This window comes from Panthera pardus, unplaced genomic scaffold, assembly GCF_024362965.1.
Source record: "Panthera pardus isolate Hobbes unplaced genomic scaffold, ASM2436296v1 HiC_scaffold_11, whole genome shotgun sequence".
Taxonomy (NCBI): Eukaryota; Metazoa; Chordata; class Mammalia; order Carnivora; family Felidae; genus Panthera; species Panthera pardus.
This window is the reverse complement of record NW_026526666.1, coordinates 27,877,492-27,904,152: the sequence shown is the minus strand read 5'-3', so window position 1 is coordinate 27,904,152 and position 26,661 is coordinate 27,877,492. Positions and strand designations below refer to the sequence as shown.

Sequence of the window (26,661 nt, the reverse complement as noted above, 5' to 3'; positions counted from 1 at the left end):
AAACCTAGGCTCCAAACTGAATTAGAAATCAGAAGTAGTAAAATATGTACAACTATACTAGGGAATAAGTAAGTAAGTTAGAAAGATTTTCACCTTTTATTGCTGCTAAATTATTACCTCAGTGCACATGAATTGGCTTACTTAACAGGTTATCGTTCAGTCCTTCTGATAAAAAACATGGAAAAAATCCAATTACTATTTACTTTGTTTTTTTTAAGTACCACCCCATACATTTATTTACTTTTGAGTTATTTGTCTTTAGAGCAAATTTTAATGTCATTCTAGTTAATATTACAGTTAATTACAGTTGTCCTTGAACAATGCAGAAGTTAGAGGCACTGATCCCCTCTCCATGTAGTTGAAGATCCTCATATAACCTTTGACTTCCCAAAAACTTAACTACAAATAGCCTACTGTTGACCAGAAGCCTTACCATAGCATAAACATGGGATCAACACAGATTTTCTATGTTATATGTATTATATACTGTATTCTTACAGTAAAGTAGGATAGAGAAAAGAAAATGTGATTAAGAAAATCATAAGAAAGAGAAAATATATTTGCAGAACTCTACTGTAAAACAGCTGCATAAGTGGACCTATGCAGTTCAAACTCATATTGTTCAAGAGTCAGCTGTAATTTATCAGAATTGTGAGATTTTCATCATATATAGCTAGGTTTTAGAAAATTGGATTTGGTTCACAGTACGTCCATTCTGTTAATAATAGTGATGTTATAAAGGTGTTTTAATCTTTTAGATCTTTTTAATCTGTAGATTAAATCAGTAATCTTTAAATCACACACTAGCTGAATAATTGAGTGGCTCTAGAGCATATTGAGAAGAAGTTAGCCAGTTGTAAAAACTAAATGTTGATTATCCACCACAGAAAGATAATAAAAATTCCTCTGAGATTTTTGTCTCAGGTATATACTGTTTTCCAGATATTGAAGTAAGTACATTTATGATTAAAATAATAGTAATTTGGGGTTCTAAATCATTTTGAAAAGATTTTAATTCCATATTAAAATGCTTTACAAAGTGGTAAAAATATGTGTTGATGCAGAATTACACTGTTAATATGATAGGAGAAAGTAAACACAAAACAGATGTGAGTAAGTCTAAACATTTTTGCATATAGCATTTCTTCAAATAAAATCAGTTATTTTATTGATATTTTTACTCACATTGATGGACTTAAATTTTGAGGATTTGGCATCATCATATCATATCAGTAACTTTTCTGGGTTATGTTTTATTTATTTTTTTAAAATTATCTGTTTTTGAGAGAGAGCGTGAGTGGACAAGGGGCAGAGAGAGAGGAAAAGAGGATCTAGAGTGGGGTCTGCATTGACAACAGAGAGCACCACCCAATGGGGGGACTGAACTCACAAACCATGAGATTACGACCTGAGCCTAAATTGGAAGCTGAACCTACTGAGCCACCCAGGCGCCCCTGGGTTATGTTTTATTTTTAAGTAATAATTGTGAGTGTTTTTCCTTTGGATATAGATTAATCTAGATAAAGTTCATTGTAAAGTAGATTTTAAAGTATAAATTCTACTTTCTTCTTGCCCCCAGTTATAAAATAGTGAATCCTTTAGGAATACTTGATTCTCCGAATATCATAATGTAGCAGAAAATATAATGAAAAACTATTTCTTATATTTTAAAGTCAAATGGAAATTAAAGGGTAGTACAATAAAATGCCACTTTAAGTTGGGTAGATGCAGGTTGATTTTTGTGAATTGATATTTGTGATAAAACTAACAGATATTCAATATTTTTAATTGAAATTATTTTTCCAGTGGCCAGATTACTGAAATAAATTTTTATTGTTATTATGTGGTATGGCTTTCTTGGCGTTTTGGTTAAGATTTACCTTCTTTTCTTCTGTTTTGTCTTATCTTACCTTTGTCTTGTCTTAACATCTTGTCCACTTTTTTCTCTGACCAGAAAAAGAAGTCTAAGACAGGATGTTTTAGAAAAAATACTATTTAAACTTCTCTTGCAGGCAAATCAGTTCTATAGAAAATAAACTACTGCACTAAATGTGATCTGCAGTTTTCTCGGGAGCTAGCTAGTAAAACAAACAGGTGATACTGATACATGTTTGCCCTAAATAAATTATTTTCATACAGACAAAATTAAGTAGATTATCATAATAAAGAACTATAATAACAGAATAAGAAATTGGTTAGTTGCATAAGGTTCTCCAAGTTTACAGTATCATTAGATAATGAAGAAATGTGACATTTAAGAGTTTCTTATCATGAACAAAGAATATTGGTCCCTAAGCCCTTCATCATGCTGCTGAATGTTCAATTGCTGGATAATTAGAAAAAAGGACCAAATCATTGTTTTCCTCCACTATTTCTTAGAAGTTTAAAATTCCTTTCTTCTGGAATACTTACTGGAAAGATTTTTTTGCTTTAAAGGAATGGTTTTTATTTTCCTTCATGTTAAAAATAGTTTTGGGTAAGCAACAATAAGAAATCTTTTAAAGGTTTACCTACAATCTACTTTCTAATACTTAAGTTTTCAGTTTTCTAGTTACTTGCATGTTTTTCATAATTATGTCAATGAAACGTAATTCTATTTTTTCACTTAATTTCATTTTGCAAAATATTATATTTGCTACTGTCTTTTAAATTATGATATTAAATGGTTGCATCATTTGAAATCAGATTGATAAATCATCATTTATTAAACCTCTTACTTTTGAGAACAGGTAAGGAATATTATAAACATATTAAAATATGCTGTATTATTAGTATGATTTTAAAAATAATTTGGCATATTTATTGGATTTGGATTACTAGGACAAAGCAATTTTTTTTTCCTTTCTTAATAGGTACTTCCAGATAATTTTAAAGGTATCTTTTAAAGCAGTTTTAGGGACCAGCATATTCAAGTCCTAAATATGTGGAGTAAATGAATACAATTTCTTAGTTGATACTGTCATTTCCTTATGTATTTTTTGGAGCATGAATATTTGAGTGCTTTGCTGAGATACCATTTTACAAACAACAGCAATAGTAGCAACGATAATACAATAAATAAATAGCACCTAACATTTATGCAGGTCTTTTATGGCTATAGTTTATTATCAGTAAGGAGAAAAGATTCATCAGACAGAGTATGGAAAAATCCATACCTTTCTGTGTTCTCTGCCTTCTCTGGGAGAGATCACATAAAACATGCTCCTTTCTGTAGCAGTGAAATATGGTAATATGTGGGCAGTGTTTCTGCCCAGAGAAGCCTGTTTGTGACTTAAAGTTCAGGGTTTTTTTTATGGGGGGCTGGTCACCTAGGACAGTCACAAGTATTAAAATTACGAACTCCCAGGAGGAAAGCATGATTCAGTGCCAGAGCCAAGCAAAACAATGTCATCACTTAGGGAATGTTTGAAAAGCCACATTCCCAGATACCAGCCAAGAGCCGGCTCTATAAGCAGGCCCTTCTAACATCTTCCCATCAGAAAAATGAACCTGCCCTTCCATATAACAAACTTAAATATAATTGTCCCACATGACAAGTGAAGATAATAAGGAACACAGCTTTGACATTATATTGCTTTCTATTTGAAACATGCCATTTTAATGAAAAATGTATATATTTGTTAGGTATACTGTTTACAAAAAGAACTAAAGATAAAAAATCACAGTCTTCAAGAGACTGCTGAACAGAATGTTATTCTACAGCATACTCTTCAGCAGCAGCAGCAAATGTTACAACAAGAGACAATTAGAAATGGAGAGCTAGAAGACATTCAAACTAAACTTGAAAAACAGGTATATATTATTGGCCAAAATGGTTTTACTTGTATAAAATATAAATTTTAAAAATTGATAATAGCTTTTTTGTTTTATTGGTTGCTATTTACGTCAAGGATTTCATATTATAAGAAATATTCTGTATTAATATTGTAAGATGAATAAAGTTCTATTTCTGTGTATTCTGACCTGCATTTCTAATAGCATAGGCACATTTTTGCCATCCAGAGAACTTAGTTATAATTTAGACTTTTTTATTCAACCTTGTTTTTGGATCAGGACATGTGATCTAAATTTCTAAAAAATCTAAAAATTTCTCTAGTATTTGGGGTAAATTTTCCACTGTATAAAGTATTCTCTTTCTACCTTTCATTCATGTTCCACTATGCATAGATTCCATGTTGGATCCTTTCAGATTATTACTCATCTTTAGATTCTTTCTGCTTATGAATGGGCTATTTAATAAAACAGAGAGTGGGTGGGTTTTCAATGGTTCCCTTTACTTTTTACCTGGCTACTATTTTAATTTTATTCTTGGAACTTGAGTTGGAAGTGTGGATATTAATGACTTAGAATTTGTATTTAATTATTTGGTGAGAGGTTTTAGAAGAGCCGAGAGGATATTAAAATCATTAGCCAGATATTAATTTGAAGAGCAGTTTTGTAAATGTTCTTTGAAAACATGGAGTGGCTGAAATTAATTAGGGAGAAAATACAGAATGATGGGTGAGAAGATTGACTTAGATAGATCTCTGTGAGATATGGTACATAGAAACCAAAGTAAGTATTTCATGAAATAAGGAATGATAATTGGTGTCATGGGCCGTTGAAATCAAGATCAAATAAAATAATGGTTGAGAAATGTCTACTGGAATTACCAACATGGATGTTATTAGTGACATTGCACGGTTTCTGTAGAATGGCTAGATTGCTTTGGGTTGAAAAAAAAATGATTTCTTCAGGTTGAGGAATGAATGAGAAATGAGAAGATGATACAGTAAGCATGGAAAACTGAGAAATTGGGCTTTGAAGAGGAGGAAAGAAAGAGCAGTGGTAGTTGGAGGGAGGTAGAGATATGAAGGAGAGTTTTTTTAAATAATTTTTAAAAGTTTATTTTTATTTATTTTGAGAGATAGAGAGCAAGTGGGGGAAGGACAGAGAGGGAGACAGAATCTGGGCTGTCAGTGCAGAGCCTAGTGTGGGGCTTGAACTCATGAACTGTGAGATCATGACCTGAGTCAAAATCAAGAGTTGAAAGCTTAACTGACTGAGCCACCCAGGTGCCCCTGAAGGATAGTTTTTTTTGTGATGGGAATGTCTTGAACGTGTTTAAATGCTAATTAATACAAAGAAGCCCAGAGGAGAGAGCAGAGATAGTCAAGAGTATGAGTTCCTGAGAAAGTGGATAGTTTCCTGAGAAAGTGATTCCAGAACACCAGTGAAGCAATTTGAGTTATATAGGAGGAAGAATACCTCCTTCACTGTACGGGAACATAAGAAATAATGAATAGAAGCAAATTCAAGTGATAACATTTGATGGCAGTTGAGAATCTAGAAATCTTTCACCAAATGAGCCAATTTGTGAAGAAGGAAAGCAACATAGTTTGACAAGAGAAGAAACATTTCAAATAGGGATAATGAAAAGAGGAAAATTAACCATTATTTTGTTCAATTCTTATAAATCCTATTTTAGTGTTATGATGTGACTACTTCTATAAATATGTAATATGAATGAAATATCTTTAATATACAAAGTTTAGTTTTGCTTTTTTATTTCCAGAACATTATTTCCTGGTGTGTACTTTGAGTTTTATAATACATCTTGAAACTGAATTATAGGCTAGACCACATATTTATATAAATATATATTTTTCTTCCAAAGAATGTTAAGCTGTGACTGAACTTAAAATACTTAATGAAAATTGTTTTACAAGGTATCAAAACTGGAACAAGAGCTTCAAAAACAAAGGGAAAGTTCAGCTGAAAAGTTGAGAAAAATGGAGGAGAAATGTGAAGCAGCCACGCATGAAGCCGATTTGAAAAGGCAAAAAGTCATTGAGCTTACTGGTACTGCCAGGTAAAATGAATATGTTAGTTTTTCTTTCTCTCCCTGTTTCAACATCGATAGTTATCTGAATTTCAATATCACATAATGTTCAGTGAAGCTTTTGCTTAAGGATTTAATTTCTTCACAGTCTGTGTTCCTGTAGCATTTTGTTTGTACCTTTATATCCTTCTTTATGCTTCTTTTGTACCACAGTTTACTGTTCTTTATCCTCCTGTTGTATTATAAGTTCCTTAAGGACTGGATAATTTCTGGTTTCTTTCAGGGTCATCCCTACAGCAATTAGCATAGTTCAGTACATCTCATAGGCACTCAACAACTGTTGTGTTGTATTAAATTGTGAATACTATTGAAAGTTGTAGGCAAAGATGTACTCACTGAAAACTTTCACAGGATCTAATTGTTTCTGGGACACAGTAAATACAACAGTAGTTCTGAACCTTGACTGAACTTTAAAATTATCTGAGGAGCTTTAAAAAGTACTGATGCCTACGTCTCACCTCTAAGGATTCCAATTTAATTTGGCTGAACCAGGCCTAGGAATCAATAGTTAATTAAGAAAGGGACCCATGAGCTGAAAGCATTCCCCAGCTTCCCCAGACCTCTTCTACTTTGTCAATAAGAGTTTACATAATCAATAATACACTCATAATTAACCTGCCATGCTACCAACAGGACTCAAGAATTAACTTAGCCACTTGAACTAAAACCCCATGTCCCCAGGTTCCCTCTCCCCCACTGACAGAAGTAAAGATCAGGCCTTTGTGCATTGAGCAGCAACTTGCTTTTCTTTCTTTCTTTCTTCCTTCTTTCTTTCTTTCTTTTTTTTAAAGTGTTTATTTATTTCTGAGGCAGAAGGAGACAGAGGGAGCAGGAGTGGGGCAGAGAGAGAGGGAGACACGGAATCAGAAGCAGGCTCCAGGCTCCAAGCTGTCAGCACAGAGCCCAACACGGGGCTCGAACTCACAGACTGCGAGATCATGACCTGAGCTGAAGTCAGACACTCAACCGACTGAGCCACCCAGGCGCCCTGCAACTTGCTTTTCTAGATGTCAACTCTCTCAGCAGGGTCAAGAGAATTGCCCTTTGTTTAAGACTAAGATCACAGTTTCAGACTTACTTTCTTCCATTGATTGGTGTCTATTCACAAAATAGCCTCACCACCAGCGTCTACTTGAATAGTTACATCATAACTTTATCCTTGCTTATGCTACACACCACAAGAAGCTGTGTATTTCCAGCTCAACAGTCATCTCATACTAATTCCCAAAACTTCACCATGTATACTGTTTCCTTCTCTCAACTTATCCCAATTTCTGAGAGACTTCTACTTGTCCTCTGAAACTCACAGTCCTTCCTGAAAAACATTCTCTGTATTTCCCATTTCTTTGCTTTAACAGAAATATGCCTCTTCCCTGAGGACCTTGTTTCTTGTCCTGCAACCCTCTAAAGTTCCAATAGTTCCTACAGTTCCTATACCACAGGGTTGAGATATGGAATAGTGTATACCAACTCTGTAAACCTCTGGTCACCAGACAAGATATTATCCCTCACTGTCGCTGACACCTACAGGCCACCTGATGTATTGTTGCTCCCTCCAACACCAATTGTGTCATTATTCTTGATGATTTCAATATCTATTAGCTGATCCTTCTGACACATTAGCATCTCATTTTAAAAATTCCTCTCCTCTAATGATCTTGAGCTCTATCATACCTCAGCCACTCCCTCACATGATTTACTCTAGATCTTGTCATTTCCATTATCTGCAGTTTTTCCATGATCGGGATATTAGGCATCTATACCTATATTATCACCTCATTCCCTTTAATACCCCAAATTCAATGATCCTTTGATCTACACAAGATCTCTAATTCATTAGTTCCACCACTGTCTCATTCCCTGATGTCCTCTCCTTTCTCTACCCAGCTTAAATTCAAGTTAGGTCATTAGAATCAATGATTTGCATCTGCTTGCAACTCTTACCTCTCACTCCTTTGTCTATATACCGTTAAGTTGTTCCAACTCACACTACTCCATGCTTGCATCTTTACAGAAACTGGAGAAAAATATAAGCACGCTGGCCAATCTTACTTTAAATTCATAATTTCAAGGGACATGCTGCCTAGCAATCAAAACATTACTGACTTTGTAGAAGACACTTAGTCATTTTCTTTCAAAATTCTCAACAACCCCTTACCAATCCCTGCCCTCACTGATGATCTTGCTTTCTCTTTCAATGAGAAAATTGAAGCAATTTCTTGTTCCTATTCTTACCCTCACCCTTTGGCTTTTAGACAAAACCTCTTGATTATAGCTAATAGGCACATTTAGTAAGAAAAGTAAATCCTAAATACTCATAGGAAGCTTATGAGCAAAATGATTAAACTTCATAAGAAAGAAATACCCTAGCTCCATGATATCTTCTTCTCATGGAAGAGAAGGGTTTCGGGTTTTGTTTTCTCTGGTACCACTTGTTTCTTTCACTTCTGGAGCTACAATTTATAGAACTTTAATATACAAAGTCTATTTCCAGTCTCAGACTTGATTGCTTTCAATCAAGAAGGTGAAGTATTTCTGGAAAAACTGGTGGATTTAAAGCCTGTTGTAAAATTTTGAAAGAGAAAACTTTTTAGTATTGGATTATTTATAATTAAAAATTTTTAATGTTTTTATATTTGAGAGAGAAAGAGTGAGAGAGCACAAGCAGGGGAGGGGCAGACTGAGTGGGGGACACAAGATCCTAAGCAGGCTGCATGCAGACAGCCTGATGTAGTGCTCGAACTCACAGACTGTGAGATCATGAGCTGAGCCAAAGTTGGATGCTTAACTGACTGAGCCACTCAGGCACCCCTATAATTAAAATTTTTTAACCCTTAAATATTTATTATATTATACTAATCCTTCATTCACCTAGCATCAAGGAAGAATGAGTAGGTGTTGATAAATAAATAGGAGTGGAATTTATCTTCACCAAGTACTGAAACTTTAAAACAAAACAAAAAACACTTTTTGGTAGAAATTTTCCAAAATATATATTTTCTTGTCATTTTTAACTTCTCTGGGTATCTCAGGGTTATTGTTGCCTACATCAATTATTATACCATGCTGAAATATAGTAGCACCTCAACAAAATCTTGAAGAATATAGAGTTCTGTTTCTTATTAAATGTCTATAGACTACTGTGCTTTTTGGGTTCTTGTATTTTTTTTTTTTAATGTTTATTTATTTCTGAGACAGAGAGAGACAGAGCGTGAGTTGGGGAGGGGCAGAGAGAGAGGGAGACACAGAATCCGAAGCAGGTTCCAGGCTCTGAGCTGTCAGCACAGAGCCAGACGCAGGGCTCGAACTCAAACCGTGAGATCATGACCTGAGCTGCAGTCGGTCGCTCAACTGACTGAGCCACCCAGGTGCCCTGAGTTCTTGTATTTTTTAATATAATTTTCCCCCAACTTCTTTGCTGACAAGCTCTCACTGTTGGTACTATATGCCAACCTCTTTCAATTATTATTTTCTAATTATGTTTTATATCTCCTCTAATATAAGAAATGAATTAGTTGAGCTAAATATCACTTACCTGAAATTTTAGATATGAAAACGGGTAATTATGCACTTATCTAATCAGCTCCTTAACTTTTTGGACCATGGACATATTTGAGGATATGATAAAGCTATGAATTATTTTCTATATACAGATAAACATATGTATATGTAATTTTACATATTGTTTCAGGAGTTTTATAGTTTTCCTTAAGTTTACTCACAGACATCAGACTAAAAACCCTTTGAACAAATCCAAATTTGTCTAAGTTGCATTTACAAAAGAAATGTTCTTGTTTGCAAACTCAATTTACAAAATATCAAAGACCTAAAGAAACACCCAACAAAAAATGTTGATTAAAGGAGCGTCAGTTCTGCCCACCATTGAGGACGGCATTAACAGTTTTTTAATGAGTGAATATCATTTTGGAATGAGCAAAATATGGACTTAAAACTTTTTCTCACTATGTTGATTTGTCTGTAGGTAGAGGAGCTTCCATGTTGGAATAAGCTCAGGACTGACGGAAAGTTAGTAAACCTGATTCTCTCACTATTAATAACTATTTGTCTTATCCCAGACAATTCACTCAGCTTCCAGTTTCCTCATCTGTAAAGCAAGAATGTTGTACTAGTCTGAGAATCTCTAGTCCTTAAAAAAGATAACATAAAATAATAAAACTCTGAATAAAAGTGACTGACTTGGTTCTCCTATGACTAATATAGTCATTATGGTGAATATTTTGATGGGTTGGCTTCCTTATTTTCTGTGATGCAGTAACAAAAATTCCAGGTGAATGAGACACCTATCCATGGAGGTTCTCAGCATATACAGAGCTTTACACAAGCTAACTGTAGTTAGATTGGAAAGAAGGCTTGTCTTGCTAAATAGTACCAGGTAATACAGTCATATTTAGTGGTACATAACTGGGGCAGAATTACACATTTCTAGTTGGAGCATTTTTAATAATATGTGACCTAAGATTGTGACTAGATAGATGTTTTGCTGATATTTGTCCTTATATAACTTGAAGATTTTGTTCAGTCAGAGACAAGTCAATTGGTTTCAGTTATTCAGCTTTCCAAATGATCATTTATTACTTGTTTCATTTTTTGTTTTTAATTAGGCAAGTAAAACTTGAGATGGATCAGTACAAAGAAGATCTATCTAAAATGGAAAAAGAAATAATGCACCTAAAACGAGATGGAGAAAATAAAGCAATGCACCTCTCTCAGTTAGACATGATCTTAGAACAGACAAAGACAGAACTAGATAAGAAGACAAATTCTGGTAAGCAACAGGTTAGCTGAGCTTAGCTGCCTGTATGTTTATATTTAAAGAAGTGGAATAAAGTGAAAATTTGTGATAGTGGGACTGGAAGGAACAATGAGTGGTCAGTATTCTGCCTCTTGTAGATGAATAAAATTGTATATTCTTAATTGTAATTATTTACAAATTTTTATAACAAATGGCTTATATATAGTTCTAAAATTCGTCTTTCCTAACAGTGAAGGAGTTAGAAAAATTACAGCACCACACTGAAACTGAACTAACAGAGGCTTTGCAGAAACGGGAAGCATTAGAGTCTGAACTACAAAATGCTCATGGAGAATTAAAAAGCACTTTAAGACAACTTCAGGAATTGAGAGATGTACTACAGAAGGCTCAATTATCATTAGAGGAGAAATACACTACTATAAAGGATCTCACAGCTGAACTTAGGTGAGTTAAATAGTAAGAAATGATAGCACAATTACAAGTGTTTTACTTTGTTACTCTAACTCCTTGTGTCATACAGTAAAGTTTGTTTAATTATAAATGTCTAAAATTCTCACCTGCCCTTGGCTCATCCTATTCAGCCTGTCCCATGCTCCATCTAAGTAATTCAGCCATTCCTCTTGACTAGTATTTCCATCCTTGGTCTTTGGACCATTTTATTCTGACCCTCTCCTATATTAAATAGTGGTAAAAAATTATTGGACCAGTGTACAGCAGTGGTTAGTAGCAAAATAATATTAATAACAATATTTTCTTTGGGGGCACCTGGGTGGCTCAGTTGGTTAAGCATCCAACTTCAGTTCAAGTCATGATCTCATAGCTCGTGAGTTCAAGCCCCACGTTGGACTCTGTGCTTAACAGCTCAGAGCCTGGAGCCTGCTTCAGATTCTGTGTCTTCATCTCTGTCTCTCTGCCCCTCCCCTGCTCACGCTCTGTCTCTCTCCCTATCTCAAAAATAAATAAACGTTAAAAAAAATTAAAGAAAAACAAAACAATGTTTTATTTGTATTAAGCCCTTATTTTGTGCCAGAATCATGCAAGGGACTTCTTTTATGACTTTACTCATTTCTTTACAACAAACTTATTATACACATATTACCACCTATTTGCACTTGAGAAAACTGAGGCTTGGGAGAATTAAGTAAAATACAGTCTGGATAATGAGGTCCAGAAAAGGGTGTTAAACACAAGTCTGACCAACTCTAAAATCTGAGTTCTTGGATTAACAGTAGTAGCATAAAATACTGTTCCAGCACACATCTATGGTGAGTGGGAGTGGAGAACCAAACCAGAACCAAGGTGTGGGAAATAGATTCTGGAAAGGAAAATGGAATTACAAACCACATTGTGAAAAGTGGGATGACAGGATAGAGAGCAGCAAGATGACCTAGGAACTTAGATGTATCCTGTTACTCAGTGCAGGGCCCCCTTTTCTTTTCCATCCACAAAATCACTCTTAGGAAATTTCATACAGCTTTAAATACTGTGTGTCAGACTTCCAAACCCTAGTGATGATCTCTTCCCTAAACTCTAGACTCAAATATCTATGACTTGTTACCTCCACTCAAATGTTTTTTTAAGGGGCATCGTAAACTTGGCCAAAACAGAACTCTTTTTTTCTTCATAACTCTGTTCACCTTCCATCTAAGAATCATGCAATTGCTCAAGTAAGAAATCTATAAGATTATTCCTCTCTCTTTGCCTCTGTTTTTTTCCCCATCCAGTCTATTAGGAATTCATGTCAACTTTATTTCTAAAACATATTTTGAAATCCATTGATTTCTTGGCCTCTTTTCTATTACCACCTTAGCACAAACTATCATCTCTCACCTGGTCTGTTGCTGTGGCTTCCCTGATGGTCTCCCAGCTTAAATTCCTGACACTCCCCCAATCCATTTAAGTTTATGATTTAAAACAATACAAATGGATTTAAGTTTATTATTTAAAACATAAATCAGATTATATTGCTTCTCAACTAAATTGCTTTCCCTATTTAAATATTTCTAATGGCTTCCCAACATATTCAGAATAAAATCCATGCTCCTTGGGAAATGTAAATCAAAACTACAGTGAGATGCTGCTTCACACCCACTCTAATGACCATGATAAAAACAAACAAAAACAAAACAAAACTGAAAATAATAAGTGTTAGCAAGTATTTAGAGAAATTGGAACCTCATACATTGCTGTTGGAAACTAAAATGGTACAGTGCCTGTGGAGAACAATTTGTCAATTCCACAATAAGTTGAACATAGAATTACCATATAAATCATTAATCCCACTCCTAGTTATACCCCAAAAGAATTAAAAACAGATGTTCAAAATAATTGTGCACCAATGTTCATAGAAGCTCTATTCACAATAGCTGCTAAGTGGAAATAACCCAAATATCCTTCAGTAGTTGAATGGATGAATAATGTGATAGATATATCCATATAGGGAATATTATTCAGCCATGAAAGGGAATAAAGTACTGATGTGTGTTACAACAGAGGTGAACCTTGAAAACAGGTTCATCTTGAACCTTGAAATAAAGCAGACACATGTTGTCTGATTCCATTTATATGGAATATCCAGAATTAGAAAATCCCTAAGGATAGAAAGCCGATTAATGGTTGTTAGAACTAGGGGTGGGACACTGGTAAGTAACTGCAGATGAGTATTAGATTTGCATTTGGAGTGATGAACAAGTACTGGAAATAGACAGTGGTGATGGTTACACAACATTGTGAATTTACTTAGTATAACTGAACTATACACTTTAAAGTGGCTAAAATAGTAAATCTTTTTTTAAATTAATTTATTTATTGTTTAATTTACATCCCAGTTACTTAGCATATAGTGCAACAATGATTTCAGGAGTAGATTCCTTAATACCCCTTACCCACTTAGCCCATCCCCCCTCCCACAACCCCTCCAGCAACCCTCTGTTTGTTCTCTATATTTAAGACTCTTTTATGTTTTGTCCCCCTCCCTGTTTTTATATTATTTTTGCTTCCCTTCCCTTATGTTCATCTGTTTGGTATCTTAAAGTCCTCATATGAGTGAAGTCATATGATATTTGTCTTTCTCTAATTTTGCTTGGCATAATACCCTCTAGTTCCATCCACGTAGCTGCAAATGGCAAGATTTCATTCTTTTTGATTGCCAAGTAATACTCCATTGTATACATATACCACATCTTCTTTATCCATTCATCTGTTGATGGGCAGTTGGGCTCTTTCTATGCTTTGGCTATTGTCGATAGTACTACTATAAACATTAGGGTGCATGTTCCCCTTTGAAACAGCACACCTGAATCCCTTGGGTAAAGACCTAGTAGTGCAATTGCTGGGTCGTAGGGTAGTTCTATTTTTAATTTTTTGAGGAGCCTCCATAGTGTTTTCCAGAGTGGCTGCACCACTTTGCATTCCCATCAGCAGTGCAAAAGAGATGCTCTTTTTCAGCATCCTCGCCAATATCTGTTGTTGCCTGAGTTGTTAATTTTAGCCAGTCTGACAGGTGTGAGGTGCTGTCTCGTGGTTTTGATTTGTATTTCCCCGATGATGAGTGATATGAGGATTTTTCATGTGTCGGTTAGCCATCTAGATGTCTTCTTTGAAGAAGTGTCTATTCATGTCTTTTGCCCATTTCTTTACTGGATTATTTGTTTTTTGGGTGTTGAGTTAGAGAAGTTCTTTATAGATTTTGGATGCTAATCCTTTATCTGATATGTCGTTTGCAAATATCTTCTCCCATTCATTCGGTTGCCTTTTAGTTTTGCTGATTGTTTCCTTCACTGTGCAGAAGCTTTTTATTTTGATGAGGTCCCAATAGTTCATCTTTGCTTTTGTCTCCCTTGCCTCCGGAGACGTATTGAGTAAGAAGTTGCTGCGTCCAAGGTCAAAGAAGTTTTTACCTGCTTTCTTCTTGAGGATTTTGATGGCTTCCTGTCTTACATTTAGGTCTTTCATCCATTTTGAGTTTATTTTTGTGTATGGTGTAAGAAAGTGGTCCAGGTTCATTTTTCTGCATGTCGCTGTCTAGTTTTCCCAGCACCACTTGCTGAAGAGACTGTCTTTATTCCACTGGATATTCTTTCCTGCTTTGTTAAAGATTAGTTGGCCCTATGTTTGTGGGTCCATTTCTGGGTTCTCTGTTCTGTTCCATTGATCTGACTGTCTGGTTTTGTGCCAGTACCAAACTGTCTTGATGATTACAGCTTTGTAATACGTCTTGAAGTCCGAGATTGTGATGCCTCCAGCTTTGGTTTTCTTTTTCAAGATTGCTTTGGCTATTCGGGGTCTTTTCTGGTTCCATATAAATTTTAGGGCTGTTTGTTCTCGCTCTGTGAAGAATGCTGGTGTTATTTTGATAGGGATTGCATTTAATAACTAGATTGCTTTGGGTAGTATCGACATTTTAACAATGTTTGTTCTTCCAATCCATGAGCATGGAATATTTTTTCATTTTTTTGTGTCTTCTTCAATTTCTTTCATAAGCTTTCTATAGTTTTCAGTGAATAGATTTTTAACCTCTTTGGTTATGTTTATTCCTAGGTATTTTATACTTTTTGGTGCGGTTATAAATGGGATCAATTCCTTGATTTCTCTTTTTGTTACTTCATTAATTATTGGTATATAGGAATGTAACCGATTACTGTACATTGATTTTATATCTTACCACTTTGCTGAGTTCGTGGATCAGTTCTAGCAGTTTTTTGGTGGCATCTTTTCGGTTTTCCATAAAGAGTATCATGTCATCTGCAAAGAGTGAAAGTTTGACCTCCTCCTGGCCAGTTTGGATGCCTTTTATATCTTTGTATTGTCTGATTGCTGAGGCTAAGACTTCCGATACTATGTTGAATAACAGTGGTGAGAATGGACATCCCTGTCCTGTTCCTGACCTTAGGGGGAAAACTCTCAGCTTTTGCCCATTGAGGATGATATTAGCAGCGGATCTTTCACATATGGCTTTTATGATCTTGAGGTGTGATCCCCTATCCCTGCTTTCTTGAGGGTTTTTATCAAGAAGGGATGCTGTATTTTAAAATGGTAAATCTTATATGTATTTTACAACAGTTTAAACAAAAAAATCCAAGCTCCTTATCATGGAATACAAAGCCCTACATGATAAGGTTCTTGCCTATTTCTCTGGCCTCATTTCATACTGTTCCCCTTGCTCCTGGCCTTCTTGTTGTACTTAAAACGGTACATATTTCCTACCTTATGACTTTGCTGTAGCTGTTTCTTTGGCCTGAAATAATGGTTGAATGGCCAACTTCTTGCCCTTCACATTACCTCAGAGGGCCCTTCTCTGACCACTTACTCTCAAGTAGCCACCCAGTCACTATCACATCACTGTATTTAGTGCTCTGACATAGCACTTTACATTTTTCTTGTTGTTCATTATTTATACTCTGTCTTCTTTCCTGACCTATTAGTATGTATACTCCATGTGATGAAGGACATCTACCTTGTTGACTATTAAATTCACCGTACATAGAGCCTTGATACATAGGAAGCTTCCAGTAAATATTTGCTAAATGGTAACATGAATAAATGAATTAAAAAAGTAAAAATGAAATCTCTTTTTTTTTTTTTTTAAGTTTTATTTATTTATTTTGAGAGGGAGAGAGAGAGTGTGAGTATGTGTACAGGCAGGAGAGAGGCAGAGAAAGAGGGAGACACAGAAACACAAGCAGGCTGCACTCTGTCCGTGCAGAGCCCAACACAGGGCTCGAACCCACAAATCATGAGATCATGACCTGAGCTGAAACCAAGAGTTGGACGCTTAACCAACTAAGCCACCCATGTGCCCCATGAAATCTTAAATTTTAACTAATAGCTGAATTTTTGGAAGCTCACCTATTCACTTACACAACAGCATTATCTTTAGAATTTATTTCATAATAACTTAATGTAGCCTTATATTTCATAACTCTTGAGACTTTTAAGAGAATAGTAAATGGCTCATTAAAGAAGTTTTGAATCTGCTTTTAAAATCAGTACTTTTATTCAATATTGTTTATATTTAAGACTGGAAAACCATATGATGATTTTCAAGATCAACATTTTTAGCTTTTGTCATATCAGAACATAGAGTTCCAGATTAAAATTCTTTGGGGCACCTGGGTGGCTCAGTCAGTTGGGCCTCCAACTTTGGCTCGGGTCATGATCTCAGGGTTTGTGAGTTCAAGCCCTGCATTGGGCTCTGTGCTGACAGAGCCTAGAGCCTGCTTCGGTTTCTCTGTCTCCCTCTCTCTCTGCCCCTCCCCTGCTCGCTCTCTCTCTCTCTCTCTCAAAAATAAATAAATGTTAAAAAAAATTAAAAAGAAATTCTTCGCATTCTCCGATCTGAGTGGTAGCAGTCTTAAAGTTGTATCAGTAGTAAGTATTTATAATATAAAATTAGAAATAAGGTTTTAGGAGAGGTAGAATTTATTAAAAGTATTTCTGAACTGAGTTGTAGATATCAGAGATACCAACCACAAGATAAATGCCTCATTCAATTGTAATAAACTCACAGCTATTATATAGAAAAGACTTTCAAATGCTCCCTTGATCTATAAATGAAAAATATGGACATATTTTTAAAATTCTTAATACTGATTCAGTCTTGCACCCTGGGAGTACTTTAACATTTAGCTTCAATTGTCTACAATAGTAGTATTTTAGTTAACTTTTGCCTTTTGAGAATACTCTATTAAAAGTAATTGTATTGATATCAATCATTTTCTTTATACATTATTTCTTTAATTTGAGCCCTTTCAATCAGAAATAATTGCATATATTTTATTACTTGTCACTTAGAGGAAATGTTAACCCAATTGACTTAATTTTTTAAAACTATAATATTCCTACTATTTGCTTTGATCTTTTTCCTTTGATAAATTGCAGAGAATGCAAGATGGAGATTGAAGATAAAAAGCAAGAACTCCTTGAAATGGACCAGGCACTTAAGGAGAGAAATTGGGAACTAAAGCAAAGAGCAGCTCAAGTTGGTTTTCTTAATTATATTTGATGAAATTTTCTGTTACAGTACAATCACACAGGGTTTCAGAGGTCACCACTTTTTGGTAAAATAGACATTTTTAAGCATATATGTTTTTCTATGCACATTAATATTTTTAAAATTAGAAAATGTCATCTTTCTTTCTTCATCTTGCTTTTTTTATAGAAGTAGTTTTTTGAGAATGAGGATTAGCTTAGTATCCAAACCTTTTGATCTCTTACATTGCTGCATATCAGAAGAACATGTGATTAAAGGAGTTACTTGCTCAGCTAGTGTTTGTTGGAGAAACAAAAATATTCAAAGGGCATTATTTAACATCTTTTTTTAAGACTTTGTTTCTTATAACAGTTACAGGTTCACAATGAAAATTGAGCAGAAGGCACAGAGATTTCCCATATATCCCTTGCTTCCATAAATTCACAGCCTTCCCCATTATCAACATTTCCCACCTGAATGGTACATTTGTTATAGTTGGTGAACATACACGTTATAATTACCCAAGCTCCATAATTTATATTAGAGTTCACTATTGGTGTTGTACATTCTATGGGTTTGTACAAATGTTTAATGACATGTATCCATCATTATGGTATCATCCAGCGTATTTTCACTGCCCTAAAAATCCTCTGTGCTCTAGTCATCTTTCCTACTCTTCCCCTGACCCTAGCAGCCACTGATCTTTTTATTGTCTCCATCATTTTGCCTTTTCCAGTCATATAGTTGAAATCATAGAGTACATAGTCTTTTCATATTGGCTTCTTTCACTTAGTAATATTTATTTAAGGTTCCTCCACAGCTTTTCATTGCTTGATAGCTCACTGCTTTTAGCACTGAATAATATTCCATTGTCTAGATATGTACTATAGTTTACTTATCCATTCACTGAATGTCTTTCCTACTGAAAGACATCTTGGTTGCTTTCAAGTTTTGACAATTACAAATAAAGCTGCCATAAACATCTGTGTGCAGGTTTTTGTATGGACATAAGTTTTCAACTCCTTTTGGTAATTACCAAGGGGTGTGATTGATGGACCATATGGTGAGTGTGTTTAGTTTTATAAGACACTTCCAAACTGTGCTCCAAAGTGGCTTGTACCATTTTGCATTGTTATCAGCAATGAACGTCAATTCCTGTTGCTAGCATTTTGTGTCAGTGTTTTGGATTTTGGCCATTCTAATAGGTGTGTGGTGGTATCTCCTTATTAATTTACATTTCTCAGATGACGTATGATGTAGAGGATATTTTCCTGTGCTTATTTTCTATTTGTATATCTTCTTTGGTGAGGTGTCTGTTATGGTCTTTGTCCCATTTTTTAATTGAGTTCTCTTATTGTTGAATTTTAAGAGTTCTTTGTATATTTTGAATATTAGTCCTTGATAATTGTGGCTTTTGTTCACAATCTTTTGCATTGGTTTTCACAGAGCAGAACTTTTAAATTTTAGTGAAGTCCAGCTGATTAATTGCTTCTTTCATGAATTGTGCCATTGATTTCATATATTAAAAATCATCACCAAACCCAAGGTCATCTAGGTTTTTCCCTATGTTATCTTTTAGAATTTTTATAGTTTTGCAGATTACATTTAGGTCTGTGATCCATTTTGAATTAATTTTTGTGAATGGTGTGGTCTAGATTTATTTATTTTTTCCATGTGGTTGTCCAGTTATTCCAGCACCATTTGTTGAAAAGACTATCTTTTCTCCATTGTATTGGCTTTGCTCCTTTGTCAAAGATCAGTTAACATATTTATGTGAGTTAGTTTCTGGACTTTATTCTGTATGATTATCTATTCACTTGTTTTTTTGCTAGTACCACAGACTGTTTATAGTGTCGTGAAGTCAGGTAATGTCAGTCTTCCAGCTTTGTTCTTCTTTGATATTATGTTGGATATTTGGGATCTGTTTACTCTCCATGTAAGCTTTAGAATCAGTTTGTCAGTATCTTCAAAATAACTTGGTAGAATTTTTATTGGAATTGCCCTGAATATATAGATTTAGTTGCGAAGAACTGACATCTTGAATCTTGACAATATTGAGTCTTCCTATCCATGAACATGGACTGTCTATTTATTTAATTCTTTGATTTCTTTCATTGGAGTTTTGTAGTTTTCTCTTAATAGACCTTGTATATATTTTGCTAGATTTATACCTAAGTATTTTATTTTTGGGGGTGTTAATGTAAATCATATTATGTTTTTAGTTTCACATTCCTCTTGTTCATTGCTAGCAAATAGGAAAGTGATTGACTTTTGTGTATTCCTTATATCCTACAACTCTGCTATAATCACTTATTGGTTCTAGGAATTTTTTTGTCAAATCTTTCAGATTTTCTCCCTAGATGATTATGTCATCTATAAACAAACACAGTTTTATATTCCTTGCTAATATATATAAATCTTTTATTTCTTTTTCTTATCTTACTGCATTAGCTAGGACTGCTAGAACAATAGTGAAAAGCATTAGTGAGAATGAATATCCTCACCTTGTATCTGATCTTAGTGGGAAGGCTTTGAATTTCTCACCATTAAGTATGATTCTAGCTGTTGTTTTTCTGTAAATATTCTTTATTAAGTTAATGAAATTTTCCTTCGTTTCTAGTTCACTGAGGGTTTTTACCATGTGTTGAATGTGTGTTAAAATGTCTTTGTCTGGTTTGGGTATTAGGGTAATACTGGCCTCATAGAATGAGTTCAGAATTATTTCCTCTGCTTCTGTCTTCTGAATCGGACTGTAGAAAATTGGTATAATTTCTTTCTTAGATGTTCAGTAGAATTCACCAGTGAACCCACCAGGACCTGCTGCTTTCTGTATGGGAAAGTTATTAATCATTAATTTCTTTAATAGATATAGGCTTATTCAGATTATCTCTTCTTGTTTGAGTTTTGGCAGATTCTGTCTTCCAAGTAATTGGTCTGTTTCATCTATTTTTATTAAATTTGTGGTCAGAGAGTTGTTGTAATATTCCTTATTATCCTTTTAATGTCCATGAGAGTTACAGTAATGTGTTCTCTTTCATTTGTGATATTAGTAATTTGTGTCATCTTTCTTTTTTTCTTAGTTATCCTGGCTGGAGGCATATTGATTTTATTGATCTTTTCACAACTCAGCTTTTGGTTTTGTTGATTTTCTCTGTTGATTTCCTAATTCTAATTTTACTGATGTCTGCTTTAATTTTTATTATTTCTTTTCTTCTGCTTACTTTGGATTTAATTTGCTCTGCTTTTCCTAGTTTCCCAAATTGGAAACTTAAATGATTGATTTTAGATCTTTCTTCTTTTCTAATATATGCACTCAGTGCTCTACATTTTCCTCCAAGCACTTCTTTTGCTGCATTCCACAATTTTTGTTATGTTGTATTTAGCAGCTTTTATCTCGCATAAAATGAAGTCTAAATCATTTTATTTGTCATTTATGAACATAGTTGAATTTTTTTAAGTTTGTATAATATATATGAAACTCAAGATTCGGTATTCATAAGCAATGAATATTTTTCTCATTTTTAAAAAAAATTTGATTGGGGCGCTTGGGTGGCTCAGTCGGTTAGGCGTCCGACTTCAGCTCAGGTCATGGTCTCACCGGTCCGTGAGTTCAAGCCCCGCGTCGGGCTCTGTGCTGACAGCTCGGAGCCTGGAGCCTGTTTCAGATTCTGTGTCTCCCTCTCTCTCTGACCCTCCCCCGTTCATGCTCTGTTTCTCTCTGTCTCAAAAATAAATAAACGTTAAAAAAAAATTTTTTTTTAAATAATTTGAGCTGAGTTTATGTTTCAGTTACACCCACTATAAAGAGTTAAAAAAATTTTTTTAATGTTTATTTAATTTTGAGAGAGAGAGAGCATGAGCAGGGGAGGGATAAAGAGAGTGGGAGACACAGAATCTGAAGCAGGCTCCAGGCTTTGAGCCATCAGCAAAAAGCCTGATGTGTGGCACGATCTCACAAACCATGAGATCGTGACCTGAGCCGAAGTTGGTTGCTTAATGAACTGAACCATCCACGTGCCCCCCCCCACTGTAAACAATTTTTTTTTAATTTTTTTTTTAATGTTTATTTATTTTTGAGACAGGGAGAGACAGAGCATGAACGGGGGAGGGTCAGAGAGAGAGGGAGACACAGAATCTGAAGCAGGCTCCAGGCTCTGAGCTGTCAGCACAGAGCACGACGCGGGGCTCGAACTCACGGACCGTGAGATCATGACCTGAGCCGAAGTCAGACGCTTAACCGACTGAGCCACCCAGGCGCCCCATGTAAACAATTTTAAAACACATTCCAAGCACACAGTTTTTCACATTAGAATAATTGAGTAATAGTTTAATGTTTTTTTTTCAAAATTAAAAATTTATTCTGCAGAAGACCTTGTTAAGAGGGTGATAAGGAATAGACAGGAAAAGAATATTTGTAAATCACATATCTGACAAAGGACTCATACATAGGATATATACTCTCATCTCAAAGCTCAGTGGTAAAAAAGTAAACAATCCAATTTTAAAAAATAAGCCTGCGGTGCCTGGGTGGTGTCAGTTGAATGTCCGACTCTTGGTTTCAGCTCAGCTCATGATCTCAGGTTTCATGAGTCTGAGTCCTGCATCTGTCTCTGCGCTGACAGTGCAGAACCTGCTTGGGATTCTCTCTGCCCCTCCCTCTCTCAAAAAAGAAATAAATAAGCATAAAAATTTTAAAAACAATAAGCCAAAGACATGAAAAGACATTGATGTTCATTTTGTTGAAATCACAATGTGATATCGCCACACTCTTTGCCAAATGGCTAAAATAAAAAGTAGGGATAACACCAAGCTGGTGACAATGAAGAGAAACTGGATCACTTATTCATTGCTGGTTGTAATGTAAAATGGTACAGCCTCTCTGGATACAGTCTAGATAGCAGGTTTTTTTACAGTACTAAACATGTTCTTACCTTACAACCCAACAGTTACATTCTTAGGCATTTGTCTCAGAGAAATGAAAACATGTGTTCACAAAAAACCTATATACACAAATGTTCACAGTGCCTTTATTAGTAACAGCCCAAAATAGAAAATAATTGAAATGCCCATCAGTAAGTGAATGGTTAAATAAATGATGGTACCACCATGGAATACCATAGAATGCTACTTAGCAATAAAAACAAATAAATTATTGATGCAGGCTACTTTTGTATTTAGGTTACACATTTGGATATGACTATTCGTGAGCACAGGGGAGAAATGGAGCAGAAAATAATTAAATTAGAGGGTACTCTTGAGAAATCAGAATTGGAACTTAAAGAATGCAACAAACAGGTAAATTAGTTAAAATTACATATTTTAAATTGTTTTAAAAAATAACTCCATAACTGTAAGCATCTGTTGTTCACATAATGTGGCTTTTAAGTAGAATACATACAATAAAAATACTACATAATTTTAATTATTTTGTACATACTACTTTAATTCATTTTTCTCATTTTAACTTTTTCCCCAGCTTTATTGACATATGACAAAAATTGCATATATTTGAGGTATACAACATGTTTTCCTATACATATACTCTGTGTAATAATTAACATGTCCATCACCTCAGTTATTATAATTATTTATTTTTGTTGGGAATGCTCAATATCTATTCTCTTGGCAAATTTCAAGTATACAAATACAGTATTACTAATTATAATCACTGTGCTGTACATTAGATTTACAGAACTTACTCATCCTGCATGACTGAAATCTTGTACACTTTGACCAACATTTCCTCATTTTCCTCACTCCCTAGCCCGATGACCCTCTTAATGTTATTTCAAATACAGGTTTTCTCGTATCAGTATGTCCACGTATTTATCCTCATGTGTGCGTGTTTGAATATGTATAAAATATCTCTGGAAGGATTTGCAAGTAATTCTCTTCTTTGGTTACCTTTAAGGAAGGAACACAGTGGGAAGGGGATTTTATTTTCACTAACTAGAGTTTTTTACCTCTTAAACGTATTACCTATAAAACTATTTGTAAGACCATATAACACTTGTTGCTTTAATGTACCCTAATTTTCCTTTCTTACACAAATGTGATTGAGACTTCCATCTCTTGTGTGTTTCAGGTATACAAAGAAGCTTCTTATTAAGCACAAGAATCCTGATGTTAATGTCTAAGTTATAATGGCATTAAGAAAAACACATTTTTATATTGGCTACTTTGGATTTATGTGTTTAAAGCTTGACTTACTTGGATTGCAATTATGATTTCAAAATTATTTTTCCTGGGGGCGCCTGGGTGGCTCAGTGGGTTAAGCGTCCGACTTCGTCTCAGGTCATGATCTCGCGGTTCGTGAGTTCAAGCCCCGCGTCAGGCTCTGTGCTGACGGCTCAGAGCCTGGAGCCTGTTTCAGATTCTGTGTCTCCCTCTCTCTCTGACCCTCCCCCATTCATGCTCTGTCTCTCTCTGTCTCAAAAATAAATAAGAGTTAAAAAAAAATTTTTTTTTAAATAAATAAAGTAAAAATTATTTTTCCTTAGTTACATTAACATTACTCTTTTTAAAATTCAGATAGAAAGTTTGAATGAAAAATTGCAAAATGCCAAAGAACAGCTTCGAGAAAAAGAGTTTATAACACTACAAAATGAACAGGAGATAAGTCAACTGAAAAAAGAAAATGAACGAACACAACAAAAGATGAAAGAAATGGAAAGTGTAAGCAAATTATCTCTTCCTAAGAAACATACTAATATTATCTGAAGAGCGATATAAATCTTTATGTTTTAAACTGGTTGGTTTTAATATATAGAAGCTGTGCCATAAGTATTTTGGGGCTAATTATTTGTGTCAGATACTAGTTTCTTTGATCTTTTTTAAATATTTATTCTGATGTTCCAATTATAGGCAAGGGCATCATCCTATTTATATTGCCTATAGGCATTGTCATAGTATCTCTCACATAATGAATTCACAGTATGTGTTCACTTGGTCAACAAATATTTATTGAGAACCTACTGTGTAGTAGAGCTGGAGATACAGATATCAAGATACACTCATTTATCCTTGAGGAACTCCATCCAGCGAATGAATGAACAGATAATAATTGTACATTATTGAGACTAAACACATTGAGTTCGTTGCCAGGTGAAGTTCGATGTGTGCTGAATGGTGAATTCCACCCACTTGCCTTTTTAAAAAGTGAATTTGCTTCTTTTAATTTATTTGTTTGTTTTTTAAATGTTTGTTTATTTTTGAGAGAAAGAGCGTGCGCATGAATGGGAGAGGGGTGGAGAGTGAGGGGGACAGAGGATCCAAAGTGGACTCTGTGCTGACAGCAGCAAGTTTGGTGCAGGGCTCAAACTCACCAACCATGAAATCACGACCTGAGTCAAAGTCAGACACTCAGCTGACTAAGCCACCCAGGCATCCCAAAACTGAATTTGCTTCTAAGAGCTCTCATGGGTGTTACTTTTTTTTGCCTTTAAATAGTATACTCAACTTTAAAACTTCATATATAGATCTTCATTGTGTTTATCTGTCTGCAGACAGATACTTTTACAGAAAAGACCTTAACCCATATGGATTAATGGTGGGTTTTGGTTATTCATGCCAATATATTCTCCATCTGTGAAATGGATATCACATATTAGTTTCTTTTTTTTTCTTTATATTATTGCGTATTCTGCCATGTTATATTCATAATGATTAAGGATTATACAGCTTACATATTAGTCATGCAAAATATACCATTTATCCCAGATTTATTAATAGTATTTTGTCATTTTCTTATAATTAAAAAGGAAGAGGCACCTGGGTGGCTAAGTCAGTTAAGCATCCGACTCTTAGATTCGGCTCAGGTCATGATCTCATGGTTTCGTGGGTTTAAGCCCCCCATTGTCAGGCTGATGTGGAGTCTGCTTGGGATTCTCTCTCTCCCTCTCTATCTGCCTCTCCCCCACTCGCGCTATCTCTGTCTCTCTCAAAAATATATAAATAAACAATTTTTTAAAAAAAGAAAAAGGAAGAAAAACATTTTCTAAGTATCAATTTCATAGAAACTGATATTCATTGTGTGTTAAATTTTATAGAGATCAAGTTGGGATGGGGAAATCACTTATTAAAAGAGAAATCAGAGTAAGAAATAGGTTATCTGTATCATTTCATTTTGAAAGCTACAAATATCTTGTGTATTTCAGGTTATGAAAGAGCAGGAACAGTATATTGCAACTCAGTACAAGGATGCCATAGATTTGGAGCAAGAATTGAGGTTAACTCGGGAGCAGATGCAGAATTCTCATACAGAATTGGTGGAGGCTCGTCGTCAACAAGTCCAAGCACAGAGAGAAGTAGAAAGGCTCTCAAGTGAATTGGAGGAAGTAAAGCAACTCTCTAAAGAAAAAGTAATCCCTATTCTAAATAATTTTACCTTACTAAAAATCTTAAAAAATTTTAACATTTACTTTTTTTTAAGTTGTAGATTATAGTAACTGTGTTGCACACACTGAATGTACTTAATGCTACTGAATTTGACACTTAAAACTGGTTAAAGTGATAAATTTTATGTGTATTTTACTAATATTTTAAGGAAAATGTTATATTTAGCATAGCTTTGTAATATAACTAGGATTCAGAACTGAGTTTTAGCCAAACTAGTTTTCAATAAATTGAGTTACAAAGTATTTTTAGATTTTCAAGTGAGTTTAAGCTATCATTTGAAAAAATAATAATAAAGCTAATCTTTTTTGAGTAAAATTTTTACATTTGTAGCCACTCTTATAAGTGAAACTGACAATCTAAATTTATAACTGTTATGAAACCTATAGTTCAGAATCCTTATGGAGAGAAAGTGCTTTTAATAACAAGAACTATAATATAAATTGTATTTGGTAGAAGGTTAATAACTTTGCTTAAGAATACTTGGAGGGCGCCTGGGTAGCTCATTCAGTTAAGTGTCCAACTTCAGCTCAGGTCATGATCTCACAGTAGGTGAGTTTGAGCCCTGCAATGGACTCTGTGCTGACAGCTCAGAGCCTGGAGCCTGCTTCGGATTCTGTGTCTTCCTCTCTCTCGCCCCTC

At 34.8% G+C, this 26,661-nt stretch overlaps 1 protein-coding gene across 5 annotated transcripts in view; it reads left to right on the top strand.

The window, feature by feature from the left end:
* Positions 1-26,661, top strand: part of CCDC18 (coiled-coil domain containing 18) — a 115,234-nt gene that overhangs the window by 56,643 nt on the left and 31,930 nt on the right. For 4 of the 5 annotated variants that reach the window (XM_019437954.2, XM_019437953.2, XM_019437950.2 and 1 more), the window contains exons 19-26: positions 3,625-3,792; positions 5,709-5,851; positions 10,504-10,667; positions 10,886-11,099; positions 17,535-17,634; positions 22,804-22,920; positions 24,157-24,300; positions 25,782-25,985. In XM_019437954.2, coding sequence (XP_019293499.2) covers positions 3,625-3,792; positions 5,709-5,851; positions 10,504-10,667; positions 10,886-11,099; positions 17,535-17,634; positions 22,804-22,920; positions 24,157-24,300; positions 25,782-25,985 — 1,254 coding nt within the window. The remainder of the gene's footprint in view (positions 1-3,624; positions 3,793-5,708; positions 5,852-10,503; positions 10,668-10,885; positions 11,100-17,534; positions 17,635-22,803; positions 22,921-24,156; positions 24,301-25,781; positions 25,986-26,661) is intronic. The other variant, XM_019437957.2, reaches the window with a different exon arrangement.